Raw genomic sequence first — 14,825 nt, 5'->3', positions numbered from 1 at the left:
AGATGCAAACACAAAAAGCGGTTATCTTCACGTATAGAGATAAAAGCCAAATAAAACGCTGGAAGCCGAACGCTGAAATGCCAGGAAACGTCAGAATCGAGGCTGCAAAACTTTGGCCAGGTCTGACATCTCTGCCATTACCGTAGTTCCCCAAAAGACGAAGCGATACTTCTGCAGGTAGTAACATCTTTCCTTGGAAACAACCGCTTTCCCTAGGAAGCGGCACGTGCAGACTGCACCTCCGGCGACGCCGGTGCCCGTGCAGGACTCGGCACGAGTCAGCCCTCAGTTTAAAAGCCGTTCCCTCCGAAACCAGCCGTTAACGGACCGCCCGGGCGCAGCGCTGCCGCCGGCCCCGCCTCAGCGGGGTCCCAACGGCTGCGAGAGCCCTCGCAGGTCCCCCCTCTCCCCGCCTCGGGTTTGCAGCCGGGAGGGCGGACGGGCAGGAGAGGCGTTACAGGTGCTTGAGGGAAGGGCGGCCAGCGGGCAGGAGCGCTGCGCTCCCCGCCACACAAAGGGCCTCCGGCCGCTTCCCCCGGGAGCACGCCCGGGGGTGTGTGTGGAGGACGCCGGTGCTGTGGAGAGGAGCGGAGCCCTGACAAAAGGCAGCCCCTCGCCACCTCCCTCTCCCGGCTGCGGGCGGGGCCCCGCGGCGCCTCCCCGCCATCCCGCCGGCCCCGGAGGTAGGCGCTGCCCCACTCGCCCGGGGTAGCAGCGGAGCGCCGGCGGCGGTGGCCACCTGGTTGTGCAGGCAGGTCGCTGAGGTGAGTGGAGGCGGGCGGCACCGCACACCCGCCCCTGGGGAGCGCCACCATCTTGCCGGGGGCAGCGCTCCCCTGCGGGCAGGAGAGCCCCCGGGCAGGAGGGCGGGCGGCCGCGCTCCCTTCACTGGCCGCAGGCGGTGAGACTTCGCTGCTGGCCACGGAGACTCCTCGGGGAAGAGGGTGGTGTTCGCCGGGGAGGCGTGTGTGTGAGTCTTTTTCTCTCTCTTTTTTGCCCCCCTCGGTTTCGGTGGCGATAGGTTCGGGCTAGCGGAGGAAGCGAAACAAAGGCAAGCACGGTAGCCTGCCTGGAAACGAGCGGATAAACAACCAAATGCGGTGGGCGCCCTGGGATGCCCCCTCTTCCCTGGAGGGAGGTGGTGGCTGGGGCTGCCCTGCCGTGCCCTGCCCTGCCCTGCTCTGCCCTGCAGTGGTGCGAGCGGGGCTGGTGCCGCCGGTTTTGGAGTAGATCGGTTCAGCATCCCCGAATTAGAGAAACAAAGCGGTCCCCTGGTGTGAAGATGTTTCGGGTGCGGGGTTTTGTTGGCTGGTGTTACCTGCAATGGTTAATCACGCGGACTGTAAAATGGGATGTTTCTGCCGGTTGTGGTGTTTATTTACTTTTTGCATTTCACTGGGGCTGGCTGGACAGCTGTGTTGTCTGTAGATTTGTTGGTTTGTTTTTGGTTGGTTTTTTTTTTTTTTTACTTCTGTTTCCTTTTGTATCTAGAAAAGGAAGGAGAAATGAGTGTTTGCAATCTAAAAGCCAGAGATAAATACTGTTTTAAAGATATTTTTAGCTGAAAACCTTGGAAAAGAACGTAAAACTTTATCTTGATAGTCTCGGCAGTAGATTTGGTCTTGCAAACTCTTTATTTAATTTTCAAAGCCAGTCTAATGTAGTGAATTTAGAATGACTGAGGATGTGAATAGTAAAGGCTCGGAAAGCAAATAAAAAGAAAACAAGCTTATTTTCTAAAAGATCTCCTGTAGGTTGCCTTTTTATGACAAACTTCAAATGCTTTTCAGAGTTTATTAGTACACATGCAGCCTTTCTGGCCTGGGGAGTGGAAGAGTCAATGTTCAGTAGCAGGATACCCAGTGCAAGTTTGGTTAGTGTATTGAAAAATGAAGAACAGAATTCTAAACAAAGTTCCACATCTCGTTGTTTAAGTGGGAGGGGAGAGGAAAAGTATGATTTGGACCCTACTTCAAGAAAGTGCTAGAGCACATGCCTCATAAAGCCACAGTCGTAGGGTAGAGAACTGAGCATTGTTTTCATACCTGTTATGTTGTATGCTGTTTCTTGGGGTTTGGGCCTGGCTGCAGCCACACAACCCTCCTTTCTGTCCTTGCCCCTTCTGTAGGGAGGTCTGGGCCACATCACATGATTATTTTTTTTTCTGTTGAACTTTGAAATCACTGTGTTTCAGATGGCTTCCAGAAGTGATACGCTTCACTGATTCAGGACTGGGCTATACAAAAGTAATTGCAGGAGCCACATGGAAGGGCTGTTTTTTAATGACAAAAGATGTCTGTAAAACCAGTCTTGAAGGCAGCCACCTGTGTGCACTGTTGAGGCTTTGCAGGAGCTTCAAAATAGATACTAGGTTTAATCATCTTCAAATGTACATCTACTTGAAACTTTTAATACAGTGCTCCTTTCAAGATGAAAGTTGTCAATTGCTATTTCCAACAGAATTACCCTGCTGGGTAAATGTATAACAACTTCATTAGGAAGTATTCAGCATGGTTATTTAACAAAAAATTAAATCCCAAATAGATCAGAAGAGAACTTACCTCTTCTTTCTTATAGGATCCCCTTCACCTTACACTTCTGTTGAACAAATTCTGCAGACACAGGACACTGGCAGCGCTCTCCATCTCTGCAGACAGGCAGTAGGGAAGGTTTCTAGAGCCTTAGGAAACCTCAGCCATGTCTTTTTTTTCATCCCCCAGGTGTGTTATGGTAAAAGGCTGAATGCGGAAGCTACGAGTCTTGAGGGGTTTTTTTAATGCGTTATTGCAAAATGCTTTTGATCTATGACAAGGAGATGGGAGGGGGGAGAAGGAGAAGGGACTTGTGGAGTAGATGTTGTGTGAGCCCTTTGAAACTGGACACCTATTATGTGTTTGTCAGCAAGTTGGTGGCATGAAATGACCCAAGTGATCTCTTGGAGACCTGTGTCCGCTAAGCTGAGGAAAGCACGTACTCCTGTTATACGGTCACTGAACAAAGATGCTGTCCTGGGAGCTTTCTCCAGAGAAAGGTCTTTGACGTTCCAAGTTCAGATTTCAAGAGAAACTGCTAATATTCTAATTCTGTGACAAATAAATAAAAAATAAACAGAACATGCCATGTATTCACTGGCCTTCAGAAAGTAGCATATATTTTGCTTCTTTCAGCTGAATTAGTCTAGGAGTTTGGATTTGCATGCTTGGCTATGGGTACTTCTGAGTTACACAAATGGTATTTGCATAGTGTCCTCCTGCTGGTGGCAGTGTCTTGTTTTTGTCATGGCTTTGCATGTGCAATAGTAATGCATTGGTGAGGTGGGAGTTGAGGTTTATCATGAGAACAACTTGAATATGGGGAGATTTATCACCCCTTGAAATAAGGGGTCAAGCATGTAACCACCTCATTCTCCACAGAATGCTGCATGGCACTATCAGCATCTATTGTGTTTCAGGCTTAATTTTAAAATGAAACATAGCTTGTCATTCTCCAGGGTCTTCAGAAAAATCTCTGAAACGTGATCTGAGTGGAAACAGATACACACTGTGAACAGTTTGAGAGCAAAGTAAACTCTCCTCCATGCCGTTTTAGAGGACACCATGTTCAGACTAGTATGATTGATTGATTTCTCATGGATGATAGGAGAAATGGGTGGGAAAACTTTAGTGTATGGGGGCAGTATGTGGAGGCAAGAGGAAAAGAAACGTAGATACCTAATTCTAAAAGCTCAGTTTTCAGGAATGTAGGTGGTTTGGTGGGAGTTCCGAAGACTAAGGAAATTATGCTTTTGCTAATAATGATCTCTAGGCAACTAGAATTCTGTAATATAGTGCTTTTCTCACATTTACACTGACACTCCCCAGACTCTGATTTTCTTTTGCTGAAAATAAGGAAGATCTTTCACCTAACATTAGACATGACATCTGTGCAAAATGGGCAGCAAGCCACAATTCCAGTACCATATTAAGGTTGAGGGCCTCTGCTTTTTCCTGTGGTGGATCCAAATTAGACATAAGGCATGTATAAGGTCTAGGTTTCTGAAGGACTTGAGATGCAGCTGAGGTTAGGATGCTTGCGGCTAGTGGGGGAAGAGGAGGATCTTCTGGCTTTGTCCATACCTCATTTCGTACCTGCAAAAAGCTGTTCCCTTGCCCTTGTGCTCTGATCTGATGGTCTGCGGGCAGCTTGGGATGCCCTAGGCTTGTAGCTCTGAAAAGAGAGAGAGAATTTGTCTGAGTACTTGAAGCTGTTCTGAGCCTACATGCATAGTGGCGTAGGCAGGCAGTAGGGAAGGTTGCTCAAGTCTTGGGAGAACTCGTCTACCCTTGTGGTGTGTGTATGTTTGCCTTTTTATTCTTTTTTTAGATGTCTGAATATATGCACGATTCTGAGTTAACTGACAAAAGATGAACTTTTCTTGTGTGGGTGCCCCAAAAGGAGGAAGGAAGACAGCTGAGGGACTTCATCTAAACTTGTAAGAGTTCCTCAGAAGAGAAGTGGCTGCCTATAAGATGAAAAGTTGAATAAATAAGAGCATTTCTCATATGAAACACATTTGATATTTTGCTCTTCCTTTGAAAAGGCCCCAGCTTAGCTTTTCCTTAATAGTCTTGTTGCAATTTCTTTGAAATTAGTATTTCCTACATAAGTCTGATTTCTAATGCCTTGTGAAAGGCTTTTAAATAAAAATTGAGAACATTTGTCTGGAAGGACTACATAGTATTCAAGTTAAATGTTGATCACAGTAAAGCTCCAAATGAGAAAAAATTTAGTCTTTAAATTGATTTTGGTTTAAAACCTGTAAGGGTATTCTGTGTGCCCCAGAGAGAGATGAGAGTGTCTGGGGCTTTGTTGCTGCTGTTTTTTCCTTTTCGTCTTTCTGAACGAAATGTGAAAGGACTGGGGGAGGGGCAAGAATAGAAATACAATATCTCCATAAGCAGAACTTGAGTAGTTTAATAGGCTTTACTGAAATCCCAAAATGCTTTATTGTTTTTATTACATGACTCATTCTTTGTGGCACTCTCTCAGTAATGTATACAGAAGTGGGACTTTTCATCATACAAACTCGGGTTCACCCAGGTTGTCTTGGACTCTCTCAAAGCCAATGTGAGGGGCTGATGATCCTCAGGAGATATGTATCTCTTACACCAGTGAATGCTGAAGGCTCATGGGTCATGTAGGTTCTTAACTTGGATCTGTTGGTTTTAATGTCTGAATTTAGGTGGGAGGAACCTGGGCTATAATGTATGTGCGTGTCTTGCGTATTTTGTACCTTGCCTGTGTATTATGCAATGGGAACAATGGCTGGCCAGTTTTGCAAAGCATAAAAATTGGAAAGAGTGTTGTTGCCCAGATTCAGAACAATATTAATGGGTTTAAATACCATTCAGTGTATTTTAATCCATTTTAACATAGAGCAACATTAGTTAGTACCGTACAGACATTGGTGTCCAGTCCAATTCTCCTGCAGAGACTTGAGAGGTACAGGGATGAGCTCTTACTTCATCAGATGGCCTTCCCTATCTCTATTGATATGAGTGTACTGAGCTTGGTGAATTCCTAAGTTTAAGCCTGCCTGTTCATGCTGGATTAAGCAGTTTTTCTTTAAGAGCATTGGAATAAAGTGTCACCATATATATGGAAAACGAGGGTGTGAAATCTTAGTAAGTGCTAAATTAGGACCAGCTTTCCCCACACAAATACAGTTTTCCCAGTGACTTAAATGGAGCAGTAATGAAAGCATGGTAAAACACTGCAGTGATGGAATGCTTAGGGAGGTAATTCACAGGACAGTATGAAAACTTCAGACAAATGGTCTTATAAATGAGATACATTTAAATGTCTGTGTTACACCTGACTAGAAATAATCCCCTGCCTAAATAACCAGGAAAATGGCTGAAGAACTTGCACTGTGTGGCAGCAAAAAAAATCCAGTAATAATGAATCAGCCCATGGCAACAGGAACCCTCGGAGTCAGGTTTAATTGCCACAGTGAAGTGGTTGGAGAATATGGATTTAAGTTTCTGAGAATATTATGTAAGGCGTCCAGTTTACATTTGAAGATAATTATTATCTACTCCTTTTGCAGTGCTACTCTTGAATTAAAGGGGGATTTTTGGATGGGAAACTAAAGTAAATTCAGTGAAGTGTGTGTGCAAAGTGATGGAAACCGAAGAACTTTTGCTTTCAAAACCTGCTTTTTTGTTTGAATTTCGTAAGCAATGGTTCAGAAAGCATTTGCACCTTAGTTAACAAGTAGTGTGGAGTGCTATGTAATAATAGTACCTATTACTTGTTAATATTGCACATTAGTGTATTATTGGCCCCACAGGTGATTAGTTTCAAAGTTAACATCTCATCCAGTTAGCATGCTGCCAGACCTTACAGACAAAGCATGCAGCATACCTTTATTGGTATCGGAGTAGCTGGCAACTATTTGCAGTAAATGGGGACATGGTGAGCCCTACACGGTGTTCCCTCTGGAAGTGACTGACATCACAGGGGGAGTACAGAGCTTTTACACTGGGACTATGAGTTCACAGCGACCTGGTGTACCTCTTGTGTTCTTGGAGGCTTTCTTTCCTTCCCAACCTTAGAGCATATGCCGAAGCTGTAATGTATCTGTGCCTGCTTTCGTGAAGTGGTAAGGAACTGTCACGCTGGTCAGATGCACTCTGCCAAGTCCCACATGTTTCTGTGTGCTGTATCCCCATTAGAATTATATTTTTATAAACTTCACTGAGCTCAGAAGCAGGTCTTTATCTGAGTTTGAGTACATTGTAGCTTAACAATTAATGTCAGAGAGCAGCAAGAACAGGACTGCTGCAAAAGGGGGGCTGAGGTAGGAACTGAGGGCAGCCCCAGCAAAGACTCACCAACCAGGACACTGCTCTCAGGGCCCGACCACCAGAACCAGGCTCTACATGCTGTCCCTGACCCAGTGAGCAAGGAACCTCATCCCTTCAGGGAGTCCAGTCAGAGGTGAAAGGATCCATAGCCAGGACTCAGAGCAAAGCTGCGATGTAGCTCAAAGCACCTACAGTCTCCTGTAGGCCTGCTCAGGAGACAGGGCTGTAGACAGGCTTGTCAGTGGCATAGCTTAAGTAGGGACTGAAGGCCTTGGGCTGGGCTTATGTGCAGCTCTTGGCCCATGGTAGAGGTCCTGGATGAGGCTGCTCAGGACCAGTGAAGTTTACCAGTACCTTCAAGCCCTGACAAATGGCTCCAAATTCTGACCTTGCTTTTCCTTGGGTATTTCACCAACTTTAATGTCAACAATCTGTTTTAAAACAAATCAGAAAAACCCAAATCCAAAACCAGTATTGGGTTTTGCATGCAAAAGTGAGATTCAGTTTAGACCTGTTAATGTCAAATGGAGGTTTCATTCTTGTTTTTTTTTTTTCTTGGTACATCAGCCTAGTCTTTATGCTGGTTGAAGGCATTAATTTATCTCTGGATGTTTTGAGATAAAAATTAAAGCTACTTTTGTCTATCGTTGCAGTGATCCAAGTGCACATACATCTGTCAGGGATGCTGTGACTATTATTTGGAACACTTTTGGAACAGCTCTTAAGCCAAAAGTTGGGGTTTTGGGGTGGTGCAGGTGGATTTCCCTCCCTTATTTATGTTTTCCTATTTATAGGCAGTCTTGGTCAAGTCAATTTTGTGAATGTCTCTGCAAGTTGATGTTCTTCATGAAAGTATGAAAAATATGGGTGGTGATTATATCTTGACCCTCCCATATTTTTTTCCCCAACTTCTTTGTCCTCTGAGTCCTTGAGCTGTTGGTTAAAAACTAAGTTCACATTACTGCTCTTAAAAATCAAGATGATGAGTGGGTCAGAAAACTAATTAATTAAAGTAGGATTAAGGTCACAAATGTGTCTCACAAACTGCATGCTTGGATATAATTATTTCTGGTTATCTTCAGGAGTTTCCACTCCTTAAGGAAAAGCAATAAATCAAAAGATTATTCCTAGAGTAGTTTGCTGACTACTGAAGAATAGATCCAGCTGCTTTTCAGTTCACCTTGCGCTGAAAAGAGCAGGGGAAGAACTAGTGGAAGTTTCTGGGATTTTTGTCTCCTTCAGAGGAGACTTCCCCATCTCTGCCTCAATTCTGGGGGTAAAAAGGAGAGGTTCTGGACAGAAAAGCTTTAAACTTTGCCAGGTGGCTTGCAGAAGTAAAATCTATTTAATGTCTCAAGTGTAAGGGTAATTGAAAGACACCTCCCCGCCATGCTTCCACAGAACTAAACCAACATTGAAGTGCTATGAAATGCTTATTTCATTAAATGCCAGTGCATGTGTTGCATGTGTATGCTTGTGCCCATCATTGCATGTGGCATGTCAGACAGTTGCAGAGGCAGATGCAATTTAAAAGTACATACCATGTACCACACACATTATTCACAAGCAGCAAGTGCAGCTGTAATTGCTGGTACCTGTATGACGAGGAGGTTATGAGCATTGCACTTGTTGGGTTCAGAAGCTGTAGGAAGAGCTGAGCGATTTGCTTTCAACTGCATTACCTGTCCTCTGACAAATGTTGCAAAGCCTAAAATTCTGGCAACAGGCAAAGAGAGAACTGAGAACACTGGCAGTATGTTGGTTAAAACAAAACAAAATTACTGTCTTTAAACTGGGAACAAAATGCACTTTGCAGTAGTATTCGAAAAAGAGTGTTTTATCTGGAAATCCATCCTTTCTTCTTTGAAGCAATGTAATAAAAGTGACAGAGTACTTCATCCTTCGTGGGTGATTCCAGGGAGATCTGGTGCTAAATAATGGGGGAGGATGGGATTGTGTCTCTTTTTTTGTCTGTTTCCTTTGAAGTTGATAACCTTTTTATATAAATAAGGCTTTTAAAATGGAGTTTACTTTCTTCAGGTCTGTAAAACCGCCACTTTTAAATGTAATGTAGAGAATTATCATTAATATCCATGGTCTGAAGTGATGCGTTTACTCAAGCTAATCAGCAGCTAGAAACAGAGATCTGCTAGAAAGACTCAGATTTAGATGCTTGTGGGACAAAAGGAGATCATGCATCTCTTGTCCAAAAAACCTGTTAAATTTACCTGCAGAGATGCACATTTCCCTTGCTTGGGATTGGTGTTTTGCAGACAGACTTGAAAAAGCTTGCTCAGGTCCCTTGTGCTTGGAGGTTTGGGCCATTTTTTTATTGCCCATATGCCCTCAGGAGAGTGGGAACAAACCACATCTCTGGATGTGGTATAATTTCCTTAAGAAATGACACCTTGCTAGCTCTTCGCAGAATTCACAAATACCTTTTACCAACTGTAAGTATTTGGAAGGCTCAAGCTGTTTCCTCATGTGGAAGAAATCTTTTACAGCTTATAGTGATTTAACTGTAATTTCAAGAAGGATGTGATTTTTGTTTAGGTAAAAGAGTAAAAACACTGTAGTTCTAGCATTTGTATATGGAAATTGAGAAACCTGCAGGTGTCTAAGAACATGCTTGCTCTCTTACGTGTAAGCACAAGTAAGCCTGGGAATTAGCTGCATCTAGGCTAATCTTCTGCTCAGGAGGAAGGCAGCCCTGAAGGACCTGAGTGCTGTGTCAGAAACAAAAGTGTCTCTTCCTCCTGCCACATTTCCAGTGTCAAGGTTTTCTTCAGTTAATCTGTTTACAAATGTTTCAGACTTTGATTTCAGCATCCCATATCATGGGAATAATAGTATCTTATTCTTTAAAAAAAAAAATAAATTATTCTTACATTATTTCACTTTTTGACAGTCCATATTCTGGAGTGTTCTTTCACCTAGTTAACTGGGTTTTAGCAGGTACTTTTAGGAAAAATATTGACTTGTTCTGCTGAGCAATGATTTTCTGTTTGTTTTTAAATTTCAGAGATCAACTCACAGCGTTTTCATGTCTGACTACTGGTATTGGAGGCTGATCCCATGCAAAGAAACTGGAAGCTGCAACTGTTTTTCAACAGCCAGCCACTCTAATGAAGAGAAAGAGGAAGATACAAGCCATCAGGTTGTGGTGTCAGATATCATGCAGCTTGTGCGAGATAGGCAGGAGGTGCCAGAAAGCACAGCAGGTGAGAGAAATATAGTATATTTTGACAATTGTCCAGCTGGCTGCCAAACTGTGTGAAGAAGAGGACTGATGGCTTGAAGAATATTAGCAATGGTGTCTCATCACTAGCAATGAGAGTAGGGCAGGGAGCCCAAATAGAGGAGTAGCTGAGAGCTAGTTGGAGGAGGGTGATGTCAGCACAAAAACGTTTAGCAGCAGCCAGTGAAGAATGAAGACCTTTACTCAGGAGGCTTGGTGCTTGCTACAATAAATTAAAATAATTCCAGAAATTAATTGGTTATCAAAAAATTCATCCCAGAGAAACCTGACCTATGTTACTACAGTTTAAAAATCACACTCAAGAGAAACTGCTGAGAAGCAAAGACAAAATACATCTGCACCTTATCACACTGGTTTATTGTTGTGGTCCATGAGCAGAAAACTGTAAGGACTGCTGGTTACAGGGATTAAGAATACATTTTTCTTCTGTACCATTTGATCTTGCATTTATGTATGCAGGAGGTTATTGCATTCGTATATGAACTATGTGGCCTTTGCCTTGGTACTAGTACAAATGGACTATAATTCTATCATTTGATTAGCAGTTGCATCTCATTACAATTGGCCTTTTAGAATCATAGAATGGTTTGGGTTGGAAAGGACCTTAAGATCATCTAGTTCCAACCCCCCTCTCATGGGCAGGGACACCTCTCATATCTTCATTTCATTTTGTTAAATAAATTTTTAAAAAGTATTCTAAGTAGTTAAAAAATATCTACACATATTCACTCAAACCTTTCTAGGCTGGAAAAATGATCCAAAACCAGAAAAGTGAAATTCACTAAAATACAGTTTTGCATTTAATATACAATTACAAGGCAGGATATGACTCCTTTGTCATAAAAGAAAAAAAGGTCATTCTTTCAGACACGATGAGCTAATGATGTTGGTGCAGAATGATTCATATTCTGCTCTGGCTTTTAACAGAGAGGGGTTGGAACTGGATGATCTTTAAGGTCTCTTCCAACCCAAACCATTCTATGATTAGAGTAATCATTTTATTTGTGTACTAGTCATGTCTCGGCCAGAATACAAGATTACTTTTGAAGGCAACAAGAAAAGATGCAATAAAACCACTTGCAGAAATTCCAGAGGAGAATGTCGGGATTGGTCATAGGATTACAAAATACAACTCTTGTGGAAATAAGGAGGCTGTATCTAGACTGCAAGAGAAAACAGAAGAGAGAGCACACATATTCTGACTTCCCAGTGGAGAACGTAGTAAGTTATGGAAGAAGATGGACATCTGCTTGGTTTAGTTTTCTTTTTGTCCATATCTAATACAATAAGAACAAGAAAATGCAAACTTGATTTCTGCAGAGGAGATTTAAACCTAATTGTCGAGATTGTTAAACAGACTACTTAAGGAGGTTGTGAAGTCTCTAGCCTGTTCTTAATGGAATCTAGTGAAGCAAACCACTATTGGAGATGAGCTAGTTGTACTTGATTCCATCTCAGTGCTTTAAGCTAGGCTAAGAGGTTTCAAGCAGTTTTTTTAGTATGCTGCTTCCGCGGTGGAAGAAGAAATAAACAAGTGCTGGGAAGGCAGGCCTAAAGTATGAAGTCAGAGGAAAGGTAGTTCCGTCTTCTGCCATCTGTAGTTTTTTAAATGGGAAATTGCTGGTCCTCTCCAGAAATTCAGGGGGGAGCTGTGGTAGGCTCAGACTAAGGTGCATGTGTATTCTCTGTTGATGTAACAGTGAATCAATGGTTGACTGGTTGATCTACAAAGGAAGCTTAGTAAGCTGCATAGATCAGAATCAAAGCAGTGAAGGTGGACCAGGAAGTGAGTGCATATACATATTGCATGTACTATGCTAATTTCACCTTTTAGCTGTGGCTGCTGTCTTTCTGTTGCTGAAGTCCATATGAAAGGAATATGAGCTTTAGTGAAAAGAAGTTCTGGACTAAGTTTCCTGGCCTGAGATGTAGCAGATTTTTCATTGAGGCTTACATCCATGCCTGGCTTGACAGCTGAATTGCAAGCCATTAATCAAAACTGAAAAGCACCTGATAATACTCTTCAGCCTGGAAAAAGTGGGATGTAGTTTTCAAAAAAAAAAAAAAAAAAAAGTATGTTAATTTTCTTTTGACTTGAAGAAAACAGTGTGTAGACTGGGAAAGGAGCTTTCCCAAAGCTAAGCATAAGTAACTTAGTCTCAGATAATTTTCTGGTAAAGTTATTAAACTTTAAAACTAAATTCAGTATGAAAGTGCTTTCTGTATCACAACTAATACTGTTGCTAGTACTTGGGATTGAATGAATCATTGTGTTTGTGGCCATTTTATTGGGTTTTGTTTTTTGACATTGTTCTTAATTGATGCAATGTGCATGTTCATATTTTCTGACTTTATCAAGGGACTGCTAAAAAGAATCTGCTCTGAAAAGAACTACAGCATCATAACATGGTGAATATTTAAAATGGGCAATTTGTATGTGGAAGGATGAGCATTTGTTTTGCTCTAGTTCTAATACTTGTTCAAATACTTATTTTGGAAAAAGAAGCAAGTATTTTTGTGACTGGCAAAGAAAGCCATCATGCCTTGTTCTGTGAAGTTAAGCCTTATAGTCTTCTGGTGGGGAGAGGCAGAAAGATAAATTCTGCTGTGGAAAATAAACTCCAGCAATGTTGTTGGAATCTTTCCCTTCCCTGTTTCTGGCTTCTGTAAGCAAATGTGAGGGGTCTTAGCCTCTCATGCAGTCTAATAAATACCGTAGGTTGGAGAGCAGCTTGCTGTTCTTCTTAGTTAAACCACATGTTGCTCTTGCTAAAGTTTTAACGCCTCTGTTCCCACTCACTCCCCAGGAACTCATCTGCTATGCTATTGGTACTAGATTAATAACGATATTTTTACTGCAGCATTTTCCTAGAAGTTACAATTAAGATCAGATCTTCATTGTGCCTATTGAGTTTACACACAGAGAGAACGCATTGCATCTTGGAAGGCTTAAAAGCTGAGCTTGAAAGCAATAGATAAAGCAGCATGCAAAATTCAGCATGAGGCAGAGCACAACCAAGATGGAAGCATGGTAACATCTGACCAACTTGTGTGTGCACTCTTGCCTCATGTCAAATTGTATGTGTAATACGTCTTTCCCCCTCTTGTCATCAGAAGAGGCCAGAAAATTGAAAGATTGTGGGGAAGGGATGGAGGCACGGAAGGCAGTCACTAGTCTTTAAAAATAAAAAGCCAGTATTTCTATAATTTCTCAGTGCCTGTTAAGTTGTCCTACCTGTCTGGGATTGGACTTCAGGAGTGCTGTGCATGGAGGCCTGTTTACACAGCAAGATGGTTTGGATTTTTTTGAATGGGGTTTTTCTGCTCTAAAGATGGAACCCTTCAAACGGTTGACATCTTTTCTTTGGTTGGTTTTTCTTCTCTTCAGATCTGTTCTGAATATAGTCTTTTCACACAGGTTCTTTTAGCCTCCTGCCATGATGTTAAAGCAACAGGGAAGCAGAGGAAACCTTTTGTGGCATCTAGATGTGTTAATGTGACATCTTGGGAACTGTAATTGCTGATGTTGTAGCAAAAAGCCATGAGGGTGCTACAGTTGAAGCCTTTACAAAAGTAAGGGAGCTATCATGATTCTGCCCAGGTTTTGAGGAATCCAAGGATACAGGTGACTACTGTCTGAAGTCTCCCTGGTCCAAATGTACCTGAGAAGACATACTTCATGAGTAGAAAAAAGAAATATACCACTTGAAATTATAAATTGGGTGTCTTTTTACCATTTTACATGATTTCTAGGATTTTTGAATGAGAAATTACAAGGCAGCTGAAAAGACATCTGACTGACCGATGTGCCAATTCTCACACTTTTAACAGTGCTGCAAAACACACAGTCAGCTGTTGCACTTACAGTCACTTGAAATGCCTGTTACATTCATGTAATCTTGGAAAAGAGTATTCTTGGAAAGAAATGTGCTTGGTATCTTCTCAAAATGTTAAATTGCATTGTTTTCCATACATAAACACCTTTTAGGCACTGCTGAACGGCATTACTGAAGCTGACAGCTTTGAATTATGTAGCTGCTACAACATCACTGTCTGGAACAGGGTGGTCAGGTTAGATTATCAAGACCACTGATGACTCCTCACCTGCATCAGAATTGGGGAAAAACCAACAACCAATGCTGTGTGTTAAACACTTGTACATCCTGGTAGCTTGTTATACCCTGAACCTAGAGATCACTGCAGTTATACACATTAGCCTCTTTCTTCCACTAGTTGGAACTGTGTAAATACAAGATTTCAGTAGTAATGTAAGTGGGAAACATTGTAGGTGTTCATTGTTAGGAAATATTGTAGGTGTTCACTGTTACAATATTATACCATTTCAAATAAAGTGACTTTTCAGAAAAACAATAGCTAATGCTGTTTGGATCAAGTCCATTCCGTCCCTTAATGACTACAAATACAACCTTTTAAAAAACTTACTTAACTAAAAAATAAGAAACTTAAAATGATCTCTTAAGAGTTGCTTTTTTTGGTAGCTAAAAGAATGCCACTGCATCTTTGGGAAGTCCTCCATTTATGCAATATATTTGGAAAGTTTGTCAATTCTTGGAGCTGGTTTATATTCTCCAAGAAGCTTTATCATAGTCAATACTTCACTGGAAGTTTAATTTTAATTTGCAAAGCTGTGTCCGTTACAGTGTAACTCAAGTAACAACTTGATGAAAAGTTGGGGTTTTTTTCAAGGCATTATTTAT

The 14,825-nt window shown here is 42.0% G+C and overlaps 1 protein-coding gene across 5 annotated transcripts in view; it reads left to right on the top strand.

The window, feature by feature from the left end:
* The first annotated feature begins 326 nt into the window (after positions 1-326).
* The window catches only part of MCF2L (MCF.2 cell line derived transforming sequence like), a 162,252-nt gene continuing 147,753 nt past the window's right edge, over positions 327-14,825 (top strand). For 3 of the 5 annotated variants that reach the window (XM_030471350.1, XM_030471319.1, XM_030471292.1), the window contains exons 1-2: positions 327-764; positions 9,871-10,069. In XM_030471350.1, coding sequence (XP_030327210.1) covers positions 9,892-10,069 — 178 coding nt within the window. In that variant the 5' untranslated portion in view covers positions 327-764; positions 9,871-9,891. Of the gene's footprint in view, positions 971-9,870; positions 10,070-14,825 lie in introns of all 5 variants that reach the window. The other 2 variants (XM_030471301.1, XM_030471412.1) reach the window with 2 other exon arrangements.

The sequence above is a fragment of the Strigops habroptila genome, chromosome 2 (genome assembly GCF_004027225.2).
Source record: "Strigops habroptila isolate Jane chromosome 2, bStrHab1.2.pri, whole genome shotgun sequence".
Lineage (NCBI taxonomy): Eukaryota > Metazoa > Chordata > Aves > Psittaciformes > Psittacidae > Strigops > Strigops habroptila.
Note: the sequence above shows the minus strand (reverse complement) of the source record. Positions and strands in the feature narration are given on the sequence as shown.